General features: G+C 44.3%; 1 protein-coding gene across 5 annotated transcripts in view; it reads right to left on the bottom strand.

Annotated features, from left to right (window-relative positions):
• CRTC1 (CREB regulated transcription coactivator 1) overlaps positions 1-14,128 on the bottom strand; it is a 47,818-nt gene extending 33,690 nt beyond the window's left edge. For all 5 annotated transcript variants that reach the window (XM_042795053.1, XM_042795050.1, XM_042795052.1 and 2 more), the window contains exon 1: positions 13,965-14,128. In XM_042795053.1, coding sequence (XP_042650987.1) covers positions 13,965-14,090 — 126 coding nt within the window. In that variant the 5' untranslated portion in view covers positions 14,091-14,128. The remainder of the gene's footprint in view (positions 1-13,964) is intronic.
• Between the last annotated feature and the right edge of the window lie 1,735 nt (positions 14,129-15,863).

A 15,863-nucleotide genomic window follows, 5' to 3' on the forward strand; every position in this document is an offset into this window, starting at 1 on the left:
TACATCAACAGACCCAGACACAATCTCATTAAAGCCAAGAACCTAAAATTAATACTAATAATGAGAAGACACGGAAAAGTTATTAACGGAAAAAAGTTTCATGAGCAACAGAGGATGTAGCTTTATAATACAACCAGGCAGCTGACACCGTGGAGAACACAGTCCCAGTGCTCTGGCTGCCTCTTCTTTCCCAGGGAAGCTGTATAACCTTGCCCCTCTCCTTGCACCAGAACTCTTACAACATGAAAGAAATCTGGTTAAAGAAGCTGAACTAGCAGAAAAGCTTTCTGGGTTAGCTTGGTTTCTCTTAACTTTCTCACCCCACAACCAGATGAATTTCTGATAGTAGCAGGGAAACAGGAGGGAACAGCTGGAGCCAACAAAAGGACGATTGCTTCAACATTCAGGCTACCTCAGTTGTATGGTCCAATCTCACATTATGTTTCAGGGCTGCCTACTGAAGCTGATGTCTGAGCAAACCTCATCTTCACTCTCATGGAAGCTGGAAGGTATGAAAAGAATGAGTCAAACGAGAGAACGGGGCCTCATGGTACAGCAACCCAGCATTTCTATCTGCCTCTGCTAACCAAGTTCCTCAGGATACTACATGAGCAATTAAGGCCTTTTTCAGAGGCAACTGCTAATTTTCAGGTTACTCAGCACAAACTATCGAGGGTCTGTCAAAATTACCAACTGGGGTCTAAAATACTACTTCTCCCGGAGTCAGCTGGACCTGTGCTGTGACTGTATAAAGCATTTTAAAAACTGCAGACGGGCTGTTGGGTTTTCCCCCTGAGTACCAAGTGTATCAAACTGGATATTCAAAGCATCGATTTCCTCTGTTTTCCTGCTTGCATCTTAGTTATCCTCCCATAAATTGAGAATAATCACACCAGAAGAATATTGTAAAGATTAAGTTGAACTACTCAGACGCCTTAGCAGTGCAAGGCACAGAGCACTTCCCTGGGGGTTTAATTATCTTATCAGCAAACCAAAGTTTGACTGTTGCACTTTAAAGCCCAGAGCAACACACTGAACAATGTGGACAAATCAAGATATTTAACAGCCTCCCGGTAAGCCACCATTATCTATTTTTGTGCTGAAAGAGGCGGGGGTCTCTGTCTCACTAGGAGAGTGGGGAATATATGATAAATTAATCAAAGACTATCACACTTCTCACACAGAAGGAGATGAATGAAGATTGTAAAGACTTTAGGAATGCTTGACTTTTTAATCTATATATTTTTATAGTTTGAGTAGAGCTGATAAATTAATACTGACCCTTTTCACAGTTCTATCAGGTTTTTGGCAATTTATTGAAAATAATTTAGAAGACTTCAATGAATTAGATGTTACAGATGAAAATCTACCTATGCATGTTTCCCAGTAGCAGAACAGGTGGCTAAAGAAAAGATGAATGTCTATTTGCAATTTTAGCCCTTTACTTTCATTCTCCAAGTAATTAAAAATTAGATGATGAAATCTAACATCATCGATGCCTTCCCTTTCATCTGAGCACGCACTCACAGAAATGTGTATATTATAGATGTTTCTCTTCAATCCAAAGAATGTCCTGACAGACAGGAAATAAATCGTATGATGTAAGCCCTCTTCTCTTAAACTGCCTTTCAGAGCACCTAATGCTACTCTGCCTAATACAAAGAAAAAGGTGCAAGTATCAGGAAACTACAGTTGAAGTTCTCTTATCAGACACTGATTCTCCAAGAAAAAGGCTTGACCACGGAGCTCGATAAAAATTATCTAGAATTACACAGAAGCATGCAGTCTGCTATCAGCCCCCTAAAGCTAATGCATGCTGTAGACACAAAAAGAGAACTCTGAAAACTGCGTTCCTCTCAAAATCAGAACACATTTAAATGTGCCTGCTCCAAAGCAAGCGACACTGTGCTTTTATTTCTGAATAATCAACCATTCATGGCAACAACGAAAAGCGAAGACGGCACACAGAGTAACGCTAGAACAGAAAAAGCCTAGCTAGCTGCTTCACAACTCTTCCTGGCTAATGGAGACAGACTACACAGACTAATTTATCAAAGCAAAAGAAAAGAGAATCCCTTGCATTTCTCTCTCATTTGGGCTGTCACAATCAGGAAGAAACACCATCAAGCCAGATTTCTTAAGTAACTTATTTCCTGCAGTTTCAAGTCCTGATCCAACAGCAGCAGAGGATCCAAATGCACAGCTGTTCCTCCCAGGAAGACTGGTAAAGGAAATGAAGTCTGAAGTTTAGAGGAAAGGTATAATCCGCAGTGATAGCAGCTGCTCTGTCTGGGTCACTTGGGATTTAAAATATTCCATCATGAGCTTTGTAACACAATGTTTTGCAATGTTTGGGGTTTTTTAAATTTTAGCATGTTTTTATTTTCATAAAAGTGAAGATTTTAACACTGGCTAGAGACAGACAAGTGCGGACAAGCCGAGCAAGAGTTTTCCTTGTTGCCTCTGCCAATCATATTTGGCCTTCTAATGCTATTAGCATCCTAGCGCAATAGATATTGCAGAGAAAAGCACTACCAAGCCAAAACAGGAAGCCAAATGTCTACTACAAACTAAGTGAAAATTACCGCGAAAAAATCCAGACATATGGTATGAACTGGATTTGAACCCATGCTTTTAGAACTGCTACATCATTGTTTACTCTTCCATCACCATAACTGTCATTTAAGTGACTTCCAAGTATTTGTTCCATGATCACATTGACATGTCAGGACACAAACAGAACAACTCTGCAGGCCAGCCAAACGCAGTCATTAAGAACAAAAATTTAAGAAAATGTTAAAAAAAAAAAAAAAGAAGTATTTTTGCCCCCTTTTTTTTTTTTTTTAGGGAAGGAATCTGTTGTAATATATTGGAATTTAGCAGCCACAAAAGAGCAACAGCTTTGTTTCTGCCACACGAAAATGCTTCACAACCAACTCTACTCACAGCAGAGCTGCGAACACAAGGCCAGCACTGCACTTGATTTTTATCAGTGGATGGCTATAGTATACTACCATATAGACTGTTCAAGGATTGAGTGTTTTCCCAATGCACTAACATACTCAAGTTTTCTCAAAGACTTCAGAAATTAACAACAAAATGAGAGGTGACACATTGAAGGACCAGAACCACAGGGATTCTGTAACAGCCTGTGAACATCCCAGCTCACACGAGCTCAGTACCAGGGTCTGCAAGAAAGGAAGGGGAAGCAGAATTCTCCCCCTCTTTTTCATCTCTTGAAATGAAATGGGAGCTCTCTCCAGGTGCCACGAAAAAACAAACTGGGAATCAAAAGAAGGGTTTTCATCATCAGAGTAATGAAAACTGCCAGTCAGAGGAAAGGGGACAGCACGATAGCTAACTTAAGATGTTATAAACCTGATTACTCTTAAATGTTACCTGACAGTATTACATATATGCTGCAGTTCCCATTGCTTACCAGTAAAACTGTGAGGTCTCAGAGGGTATGTGCACCTACTGGAACACCCGCCTGGCCCCTTGCAGCTGCAAAAACTTCTACAAAACTAAGGCAGCCATGAATGATTCTGTGCTTTGAAAAGGAGAAAGGAGATGACAGAATAAATTCTTATCTCTGGTGTCTATGACAATGTTAGTCACTTAAGAAAGGCATTCCTATCGGTTTATTTCTGGGACTATTGAAAACTATTTAATTTTTGCAGCAAGCGTGTTCATGAAGCAAATTACTACAAAGGCAAAGTTGTTTTCTCTCCATTTCAAGGTGCAGCCATTATTGCAGGTTCTTCCTCACTGAAAAACCATTTTGGTCATCTGGCTGATTCGTGTAGTGAAGAGCAGAGAACGGGAGAAAGAGCAAACCCAAAAAGCTTAGACACAGCCCTAGCCCACACAATTGAGGTGCAAAGTGTCACTGCTATAAGCCAACTTAAAATAAACTTCTCCCAACTGGTAACTGCAATACTGCTTTGCTAAAAGCATTATAGTCCAGTCAAATAAATTTCACTCAGAAGAGCCAAGATATATATATTGATTAGCAAAGCTTAAATAGGAATCATCTGAATCCCCGCCAACTAGCGATCACTGCACTGCTAGCACTCCAAGAGAGCCAATTATTACTCATGAGTTCATGATGTTTTCTTCACCTTCCTGTTCAAGAGATTATTTAAGACCTCAAATCGCTTAACTGGATTGTTTTGTCCTGTTATGAGTCATCTACAAATTCCAAGGCACCATTAGATTCTCCTTCAGGAACTGCAACCAACTCCCCAGATTGCCTCAGCTATAAAATTGTAAGGAAACGGGGTTATAAAAATTACACACATAGTCAGACCTCTACCCCCAGATGTCTTCTAGAATTCATGTGAAAGTGAAAAGATCTCACCCCCTAACGTACACTTGCTATTTATAAACCACCCCAAATTCGCATCACAGTCCAAATCAAAAATCCTTTTTCTTATGAACCCAAAAAGAACAAGCCAGAATGTTTAACTTTTGCAGAGAAAAAGGGAGGAGAGGGAAGAAGGTATTAGTATTTGATGCTGCAATTTTTTTATTATTTCTTTTTAGCTTACACCAGCAGAACTTTGAACAGTGGCACTTCTCTAGGTATTAGCTGCATTTAACTTTCTCAGAAAAACGAACTGGTGTTTTGGAGTTTGAGGGCAAAGATTGGTAAGAACACAACTTGCAGAATTTTAATAAGTAAATAAAGTAATAATAATAAATAATACAATTTAATACCCAGGCTGTCACTCTGTGTTTAAAAACACTTTGCTATTTCTGGTGAACAAAGGTTTACTGTTTAAAACTTAACAGTCACAACTGAGTAGCAAGTAAAAACAGGATACGGCACAACTAGGGACTTAAAATAGTGACTATTCTTCAGAGTTCTCCTCTATCACCGGGCAGAGAGCCAAGCTAAGCTACAATATGAACCAAACCTGATTTGCAGTGTTTTTAAAAACAAACCAGATCCCGTGTCAGTTCTGCAAATGCCACCCTTCTTTCCTGAAAGGGTTTCAGAGAGAGAACAGCATGTAAGTTGCTGATAATTCAATATAATACATCAGAGGGGACTCATACTTGAAACTCATTGATTATTTGATAGCAGAAATAATTCTTTGCCACCTTAATATATTTAAGTCTAGTGTGATGCTCTCAAAATCTACTTTCATGATCCTTTTCAGCTAACAGTGCACTTTTAAAGAAAATACTCTTTCTGAGCAGGCCAACGTATCAGTTTGCTGGTTGATGGACTACACTTCAGAGAACAGAGAATGAGGGTCCAGGCTAAAAAAACATTCCTAAACCATCGCCATTCCTCCTATTGAAATGTCTCAGAAAAGATGAAATAAAAGCAGAGATGCCCTCATTAAGCAAGATAAAAATAGATTTTATGTTCCATTTTTTATTTTTAGCTAAAGAATGAAAATTCAGTTATGTAACCCTACAAGTTTGGTAAATTAGATGACAAGCAGGGCATGTTTGCACTCCTTGGAGTTTATTAGCGACCGGGAGAACGCCTAACTCTGCACTGATAGTGGCCACTACCACAGCTGGTTCAGTTAAAAACCTACTGGTACAGAATAAACGTGTGATTTACCTGCTGCCGAGGCCCACGTTGGTTCACACGCAGAGAAAGCCATTTCACGATGACCTTCAGTCCTTGATACCAAGATAAAGCTCCACCAGTCCCCAAAACCACCACGGCCTTCGCAGCATGTTCTTCCCTCCAACAATTTCTCCCACTGCAGCTCAACCTTAAGCCTTCCTATTATAGCTCAAGAAACTGTTTGTAGCTCTTCAAATGAGGCATCAGACAATTCTCTAGGTATTAAAAATACTTGCCAGTAGAGTAAAAATTCTTCGAATGCAAAAGGCCCGTACAATGTAATCATTTCACTGAACAAGACAAAAATCTAATTACTATGAGAAGGTCAATAAGACATTTGAATCTGAGTAGGTTGGTGGAAACTTGTGCAATATTTAAGATATTATTTTTGCTCTTCTCTCACCAGTGAGAAATGCCACAGAGATGGCCAGGGGGAATAGGGTCTTGTGTGATGAAAAGACCGCAACAAGGACAATCCTTGTTCATCGTGTGCACAGACAGAACAAGGAGAAACCCCGTAACACCACTCCAGTAATTGGTGGCTGCTGAATGGATGCCACGAATACAATCTATATGAGACTTTGCAAGGAAAGAAAAAGATGAAAAGTCAGTATATTAAACAATCATTGTCTTCCCTTTTGCCACTGAGGTGTTTTTTCCCTCCCTTGACCCAATTTACAGGTCTCAAAACACCACATAAGGTCTCCAGAGCTAGAAAACTCTTCTGCACGGCTTTACATTGCAACAAGATGCCGAAAGAGGCACCAGTGTACAGGAAGGCAGGTCACAAGTAACTGATATGCTTCAGAGTTGAGAACTATCATCATCTGCCTGAAAATACGTGTATTTTGGAAAAATCAGCTCAAATTCCCTCCCCTTTGAGACTTCGGCCATCCAAGGAAAATAATACTAACATAAACAGTAATAGTTGGGTATCAGAATTAATTGAAAATTCACCTAACAGAACTGCAATCTGTCATTAACACATCTTACTACTATGTAGTGATGAGTACCCATACTAAAAAACACGAGTGAGTAGCCCAGCAGGGACATCACAGAGGCTATTTTCCCAGTCGTCAAGAAAAGTGATAGACCAAGCAGGCAAGAAAGTAAAATACACATTGAGAAAAATCTGCCTGTAAAATACAGACTTTTAGACACGGATCATGAAGTGCTGTAGAATTATTACTGAAGCCTAGAGCCAGAATGCATCATTTCATTCTCCTCTACTTCATTATTTAAGACCCATTTTTTGTGAGTGGTGGTGTTGTTTTATTGCAAAGGATTGTTCTGGTACAAGGGGAAGGGTTTTCAGTTCCCACAAAATAATTTGCAAAACAAGACTATTATCAACACTGAGTTACAAGTTTATAATTTATAAAGTACCTATGAGATCATACAAAAACATCCCTGGTAGACAAATATGCACTTTTGCAATGCTCATTTGGCTCGACGAGTACCAATGGAGATCTTGACCGAAATCTTATTCCTAGATATCACTTACACAGCACTAAACGTTCTATGCAAATCATTTCAAACAAATCAAAGCCACTTTTAAAATATTAACTCCTACACACTATCAGATATGCTGATCTTGGCTAATGAGTTAGTGAAGACTCACAAGTTTGGCTACCACCTGAAGTTTACACCAAAGCCTTTGAGATTGCAATTATTTATCAAAATGCAAGTAGTTTAGACCAAAAAGTAAAAAAGGGAAGCAGCACCAAGGTCACAACCAGTCACTGTCATAAAATGACCACTACTGCAAGCTCACGTTCACAAAAAAATCTACCAGATTTTGACAGTTTGCTTCTTTTCACCCACTTACTCCAATCCTGTCAGCTACCATATACCCTCGTCTACAAAGCATCAGTTACCCCAGCACATCTCCAAAAGCACTGGAGTAAAATTCCAGCCATCGCAACCAGAAATGTTATTGTTATTTTAAAAAAAAAAAGGATATTTTTTTTCTTTCTTTTTTTTTTTTAAATATAGTGTTACAGTAAGTATATTTGAGTTTCAGTTCCTACACTGGGTACAAAAATATTGATGCTAGCATGGAACATACCATTAGAAACTGATCAATGCTGATGGGGAGGTTGACAAAACCACTATAATGCAGCCCAAGAAAATGTTCATTTTCAATTAGTGATAGATAATAGAAACCAAAGACAAATATTTAGCCTTTAAGACATTTTGTTTCAATCCCTATTGATCATTTTTGAGATGATGTCTACTTTTTGACAAATTAGTATTCTATTACCACTACAATGAAAGGGTCTAGAAATAGTCAATAATTTCTAATGGAACAACTTACACATCTAGTCAGAGCAGGAAACTGACTGGGCTAAAGCTCACCTCAAAAAAACCCCAAGCCCATCGGTCTGATTTAATACAATCAACCCCTGATGCAACCCACTGCACGGCCACGCCGGAGCTCGCATTAACACGGCGCTGGGCAGCCACAGGAGTGAAAGCTTACACAAGCTTAAATGGGCGCGACGCTGCTGCCTCAGCAAAGAGCCAGGGTCTTGATCTCGATAAGGAACGGTAAATGCTTCATAACTAAAATCAATTACATGATTATAAAACTGAAATCAAGTGGCTAGTGCTAGAAGTAGGCATTCGATGAACAGCAGATTAAAATAAACGTTGTTTCCAAATCAGTACAGGTAATCCAGGATGGTTAGAAAAATAAAAATGACGTTTACACGATTTAAAAACAAACAAACAAACAAACAAAATCTAATAAAAAACCACCTGATTGAGAAACCTAACTACAGTTAAAAATGGTTTTCAACACTGCATCCTTACACAATCACATTACAGGCTTTCCAGGGCTTAGGGGTTTCCCCTCCCTCTTTTTTTTTTTATTGCACTGTGTAAAGAACAGCTCTTTTCTGTTTCATCTAACAGGTACTGAAGAAAGTTTTCACCTAGGCCACACTGCTACCAAAATAATTTTCCAGTACAAGGTATTCTGGAAAATAACTTTAATAAACAATTCCTGTTGAACCATTTTGTGGTTTAATGCTTTACTTACACAGAGAATGCTCGCTCACCTCTGCCCTTCTACTGATGCCAGCACGTAATTCAGATTAACACAGCATCAACTCCTCCTGTAGACTGATGTTTTTGCCACGTCCGTAACTTCTCCAGGTTTGTAGCTCCTATATTCACAACTATAACTCAAAGTCATCAAAACTACACCGTTCAGTTTGTAAATACAAGACCAAGAAAATCAGTACCAAGCCCTAGAACTTTTCAGGACAGACAAAGTTCACCTCTGCAAGAACAGCTTTGCAGCTCAGTAATTCTCCTTGAGTGAAAACCCCAAATCACCCTCAAAGAGTAGGAAGCACTGACTGTACATAACCTTGAGAATGTATTCTCTTACTAAATGAGTAGCTTCTATAAATGCAAATGACTGCAAATGCTCTCCATCGCTGAAGCTAAAGAAAACCGAAATGCAGCACACTGAGCTGCCTTCCACACGTTCATCTGTGAATTATAATTAATACATTGAAATACAGCGGTTGTACAATCATAGTTTCACGTGCCTACAGATCCTTCACAGCTTTGCTACATCATTAAAACAGACAGACTTGGCCACTGCACAGAAAAAGATTTCGTCTGAGAGCTGAAGCAAGCAGCTGTAATGCATGGTAATGATGGAATAATAATTTTAAAAGCCTGGGTTTTTTAAACACAACAAAAACCTGACTGGGTCTACCAGAAGAAACGTTACACTGCTAACTGAAGTATGCGAGCTCTCCAGCATGGCATATCAGAAGCTGAGTCGCATGTTTACCTTGGACAGCTCAGACGTGTTAAGGAAAGCAGAGTGTTGCACAAGAAGAGATTCTTTGTGCCCCTGCGGGTAGCTCACCTCGGCATTTTCACTCTCTGATTTACAGCAATTCTTTCACAGAATTAACAACACTGCACCATTATTTCAGCACGTTCGATGCAGTTACTCGCCCAGCCTGTGTCAGTCCAAAGAACGATGATGCCCACAGCCAGTGATAGAGATGCTGCCATGTGGGGAGCGCATTTGGCAGGACGGAAGCCAAGTGACTTGGTTCTGTGTCCCACTTCACCAGAGAAATTAGAGGAAGATCACAGATGAAGCCTAAGGAACCTATTTCTTGGTCTGGAAATGTGCAAATTCTGGGTCAAACCCCTCTATCTGGGAAAGTAACAAAGAAAAACACCATCTAGAGCTTGACAAATTAACATTTCTGTTTTGAGAGAAACTCAAGATACTATTAATTTGAACAAAACTACTTCCAGCTGAAAGCATTAATGTCCATGCTTCGAGGGCTCAGTCCTGATTTTGATGCATTTCTTTAATATCTTTCATTCAAAAATACTATTACGTAGTCAGGAATGTCTTTTTTATCAAATTATTTAATAAAAACATGCTGAAGACATTAGGAAACATTTCAACACTATCATCATCATTAGTGTTTCTCATTTTTAAAACCACAGATTAGCATTCCTGATTTAACTAAGCTTTTAAATACTGTTTTGCATAGTATCTACATCAAACGATGATCTGTGAATGTACAGAGACATTTTGAACAAGTAAGTGACTGTCTCATATGCAAGTAAAAATTTTGTCACAGGGAAGTGTGCGCCTCTGTATGTGTTTTACACACGCATGAATGCAAACTATGGGGGTTTTACTTGATTTTTATTTAATTCCACTTGAAAAAAAATAAACTAAAACAGAATCGTCGTATCAAAAAATATTCAGGCTTAACATATAAACACCTACTTCTTACTTCACATAGTTTTCAAGAACTCGAAAAAGCAACACAGGCACGTACAACTTTGGTAACACCTGAAAATACACAAACCAACCCTGTCAGGGCACCATCATACGGACTGACAAAGCATTGAATTATGTACTTGAGAATACCGAAAATAAGTTTTTTGTCATTGAGGAATACAGGTTATTACTAAAGATCCTCTTTTTGAGAAGAGCTGTTTGTAGTAGCTCACTGAGACACCGTCTGCGAGTTGCCTGCATGGGGGGCTTTGTGTGCAGGAAGACTGTATAAACGGCGCTGGAATTTGGCAGAATGTTTCCAAACATCACCATTCACCTGTTTTTTCTTCCCTGTTTTCACTCCAGTAACATCAGCGCAGCTCTCCAGGCAGGTGGGGCTGGGAGACAGCACACCAGCAGTCAGGTTTGTGGAGTTAAGGATTTGAGGGGGGGGTCTTTTTTTTTTTTTTTTGGTAAGGTAAGACTGCAAGGCCCATAAGAGGGAGCTCAAACACAGCTCCGGCTGAAATCCCTGTAAACTAAGTGACTTTAACAATATATATTAAAAAAAAACAATCCTGAAAACCTGAGAACATCTCCAACTGAACAAGAACCACCTTTAACATGCAGCTCACAAGCTATGTCCAAATTGTCTTTAAAAATCTCACATTCTCTAGCGTTTGAAGAGTTCAGCACTAACTGTGTTATCCTGCAGGTTAATGTTTTGTTAATTACAATTTCAAAGGGCAGCGACAGCCTTGTATGAGTGAATACCTGCAACACAGCAAGCATCACTGGGCAGCGTTACAACAGAAATTGAGAGTAGGCCCTGGTAAACAACCCGTCCTTAAAACACAGAAATCAGTGCAGTTCTGAAATTCTATGCTTCACATAAAAAAAGGAAAGAAGCTGAACCACAAGCAAAATACAGGAGTCAACATCACACAGAAAAAAATCCTCCCCTTCTTCTCACCCACTTTGTTACTATGGGACTCACAGAAATCTCTGGATTATAAACACGAAGGTCCCACTCACAAGACAATTAAACAGCTCCTGTGCTTCTATCGGCCACCCACCTCCGCGACTCTCCACAAGGTCTCTGTCTCCCAGAAGAGCTGAAACGCATTCTTGAAATTGCCAGCTGAAAGATAGGACTTTATTGCTTCTAAGAATAGGGGAACACTTTTGAAACCAAAGCGATTTGTTTTTCAAAGAAATTCCTTTTTTGCCATTTGAATGGTCAGGACAATACAGAAAGAAGGAGTTAACATCATGCTCTGTTTTATCCTGGACAAGAAAGACATATCGTAACTTAAAAATCTCAGAGGAACCGAACAGCATAAATGCACAGAAGATGACCAAGTCAGAAACAGCATGTGTATGCACAAGAAATGGTGGAACAGTAGCTCTCTGCTTCTGTTAGGACCAGTAACTAACATGAAAAGAGACAAGATGGTAAACATTGCAAAAAGACAATTACTAATAATGAAAAGGCAACAAAAACTTTGGGCTGCTTCCACAAACTGAGTAACGCATTTTCAAACTGACAGCAAAGTGTTGGTTGCCAAATGAAAATGAGAGCAAACAGCAAAGTTGTGCTTAACCCCTTTTTGCTTTTATACTGCATTTTAAACACAGATGAAATCATGGAATTTAGAAGAAAAAGCCTACAAAGGAGACATTTTACTCAGCTATTTGGTCAGTGTTTCCATCACTTCAGTACCCAGAATCCTCAGAAAACTTATTCATCTTGGGTCCTTTTCTCCTTACCAGGTTCTTGAAAATAAGATGGGTTTCCATCTGCAAAACCTGGTCTGGGAAAACTCAGATTTGGGAGAAACTGAATTAGGATTATGACTTGTCTTGCAGAAGGTGAATGCTAAACCTAAGAGTTAACAGAAGGACAACCTGCAAATGCAGATTTCAAGAACTCTCAAAAATACCCAGCTCTTGAGTGGCAGCCAAGGACTGACCACCAAAAGCCAAAATCCCAGGGTACTGAGCCGTAAAAGCACAACAGAGATGCAAGAAACAAGATGACTCCAGCGACTGCAAACATCTCTAAATTGTTCTCACTCTGCTCTCAACTAAATCTAACAGTAACAGCATCCTCTATAAAACATCAACAAAGAATTTAGCATGAACAAAGCCTCAGCCTCACACCTTCCCAAGCAGGAGCTGACAGAAGCAGCATGCCTTTCTTTTACATATGACCAGCAGCAGCACCAATTCAAAACAAATATTTACCCTATCCTGACACAGAATGAAAGGAAATATTTTACTGCAAATCCAACGGTATGCTCTCTTGTTCCCACTCCTGCAAAGGTTCAGCCACAAACACAATGGTAAATTTTCTTTAAACGGTTAGAAGAGAAACAAAAGTGTTGATACAAGCAGGTGAGAAGAACCAAGCTCTGAGACCCCTGTATCTAAACCAGAAAAGGCATCTGATGCTCGGAAAGAGCATTCAGTATGCCAGTAATTTCTGCTGATGGGCTTTGCAGAGACATCAGAAGCCAGGGAGGATTTGGGAGTGCAGCAATTTGCACCTACGGCAACTGGAGTATAACAGGAACAACACAAGTGACGCCAAGTCCGGCAGCTCCCGCCAGGTCTCTGCGTGCCTCCCGTCCCGCACACCCCCACAGCTGGGAAGGCTGAAGGAGCAGGGGATGCTCCGCAGGGCCCTGAGGGAAGCGTTCCTTGGGCAAGTCTGGGGCCCCCCCACCCCAACTTGGGCATGTCCCAGGGTAGGGACTGGGAACCCCTGGGCCTGACCCAGGTGAAGAACTGGGAACCCCTTCAGATCCAGAGCTTGGCCCGGCACAAAGAACTGGGGACCCCCCCCCCCCGCCTCCTCAGACCCTGGGCCTGTTCAGGATGAGGAAGCGAGACCCCCCTCCTCCCCCTCCTCAGACCTGACTGAAGGAACCGGAGCCCCCCCCTCAACGCTGGGCCTGTCCCGGGTGAGGAACCGCGACCCTCCTCAGACGCATCCCAAGGGAGAAGGTGTCCCCCCCGACACAGCGCAGCCCGGGGGAACCCCCACCCAGCCGAGCCCGCTCCGGCGGAGACACGAGGGGGCCGCCGCGACCCTTCCCCGGAGATCCCGCCCCCGCCGCCAGGCCCTGCGCCGGGGCTCCACGAAGCGCACCTGCCCGCGCCGCCCGGGCCCGTCCTGCCCGGCGGCAAGTGCCGCTGCCCCGGGAAGATGCTCCGGCCCACGGGATGCACCGATCGGGCCCGGTACCGGAGAAACGGGAGGCGGCTGGGGGGGGGGGGGGGTGGTTACCGGGGAAGGAAACGGGGGGGGGCGCGCGGCCCCCCGCCCCGCGGGCACCGCCCGCCCCCGCCAGGGGGCGCTGCCCGCCGCCCCGCCCGCCGCGCGCCGCCGCTGCCCCCGGGCCGGGGGGCGCTGCGGGGGGCGGGGGGGGGCCGCCCCTCCCCGCACACTCCCCACACACACACACCCCCCACACACACACACCCCACGCACACCCCCCCCCTCCCCTCACCCCATCCCCCCGCCCCCTCCACCGGGGGCGCGCGCGACAGGGGGCGGCGGGAGCGCGGGCGGGCGGGCGGATGCCGCCGGCTCACCCGGTGGGCGCGGGTCAGGCTCAGGTCCTTCATGACCTCCTCGAAGGCCGCCGTCTCCTCCGCCTGCTTCTGGTTGTGCAGCGCGATCTTCTCGCTGAATTTCCGCGGGTTGTTCGAGGCCGCCATCTTCCCCCGTCCGCATCCCCCTCCCCGCGCCGGAGGGGGGGGGGGACGGAGGGGGGGGGCGAGGCGCATGCGCCGGGCGGGCCGGGCGGGCGGGCGGGGGACCGCAGGGCGCCTGCGCGGCGGCGGCGCGGGGCGGGAGGGGGCGGTGAGGGGGCGGAGGGGCGCATGCGCGGGGCTGCCGGCGGCGCGCGCGGGAGGAGGTGGTGGCCACCGCGCCTGCGCAGTAGAGGGGGGGGCTTCCCCCGGCGACGTGCGTGGGGAGGGGGCGCGCGGTGCGCATGCGCGCTCCCGGCGGGGCGCTGAGGCGGCGGCGGGGCTGGGGTTCCTCCGTTCCCCGCGTTGTCCCCGTCCCCGTCGTTGTCCCCTCCTGGGGAGGGGGCGGCTCGCTTGGGACCCCAGCAACCTCCTCTGGAACTGGCGGGCGCTGCCCCGGCCGGCGCCAGGCCCCACGCGTCGCGGCTGAGGGCGCTTCCCGCCCAAACTTGGCGCGGTCCTTAGCGACGCGTCCCGCATCCACAGCGCCGTGACCAGGCCTGGCCACGGGGCCAGGCTTCAGTGGGGGCTGGCAGGTAGAAAAAAAAAGGGGGGGGGTGTGCCTTCGTGTATCCTCGTTGGGCACTCAAACAGCAAACTCCTTACCCAGGAGTGGGATGTAAATCCCAAATCTCAACCCACGTATTTTTTAACCAGTGGTTTTAAAATCCCGATTTATTTTTTTTTTTTTCCTGCCTAAAGTTACTGGGAGGTTAGTTGGCTTATTTCAGAGGGGTTTTTCCCCCCTTGAGAAAATGGAGTCAGGAGACTTCCCTGAACAACCCAGTTGTTCAGCACTTCCTACAGACCCAGCCAAGCCATGAGGTGAAAAAGATACCCAGCTCCTATTCATCCCGCTAGCGCTGGGATGGAGCAGCGTGTGCAGCAGGGAAAGAAAGGGAGAGGAAAACAAGCTACAAATTCATTAGCAAGTCTTTTAAGATAAGCAACAGCTCTTACTCTGCGATTGCTGCCTCTTCCTGCAAGATAAGATACATGAAGCTGCAAAGACAGGTGATACCTGTACAGCGGCAATCTAGTACCAAGATACTGAGTAAAGGCATTATTTGTGGGAAGGGTTTAGGAATTGGGAAAGTCTCCCGTTTTCCTGGACTGATTATGTGTGTTGTACAGCGAAGCAGAAGATGCTACTGCAGCTCTGGTCTAAACTACGCAGAACAAAACGGTGTGGTCTTCCCACGCAAGCACGTCTCCACTGCCAAACTCCTGCGAGCGCCTCCAGCTCCACCCTTCTCCCTCTCCCGGGACGTCCTGCATACGCAGACTTCTTCCCAGTGAACCCGAACTCTATGTCAACACCACCAGAGACTTGTTCCCCCTCGCTGAGGAGTCAGGACCTTGGCCAAGGCAGCCGGTGCTGTGTGTGGGACGCAGCGGATCAGTCACAGGGACGGGATGACAGGCAGAGATGACCCTGCTGGGATGTGAGCGGGCAGTTCTAGGGAGTATAGCCGTTTCGAAACACAAGCTTAGGCAGCTAAGCCATTGATTCCAGCTGTGTTAACATCAGACGGGTGCAAAGCACTGCGATATGCAGGACGCATGCATTAGGCAGTAATAAATCCTGACAGTGCTGTTTCCCAACACCCACACGTTGCCCTTTGCGCTTTATTTTTTACAAAGCGACAGAGATAAAGTGGACACTCTCCTCTCTTGGTGCATTGCTCTGCCCATGAACAGCGCTTACTCCAGTCACCAAATCCTGCCACAGTTGAACTA

Source organism: Tyto alba, unplaced genomic scaffold, assembly GCF_018691265.1.
Source record: "Tyto alba isolate M040663 unplaced genomic scaffold, T.alba_DEE_v4.0 Super-Scaffold_20000042, whole genome shotgun sequence".
Lineage (NCBI taxonomy): Eukaryota > Metazoa > Chordata > Aves > Strigiformes > Tytonidae > Tyto > Tyto alba.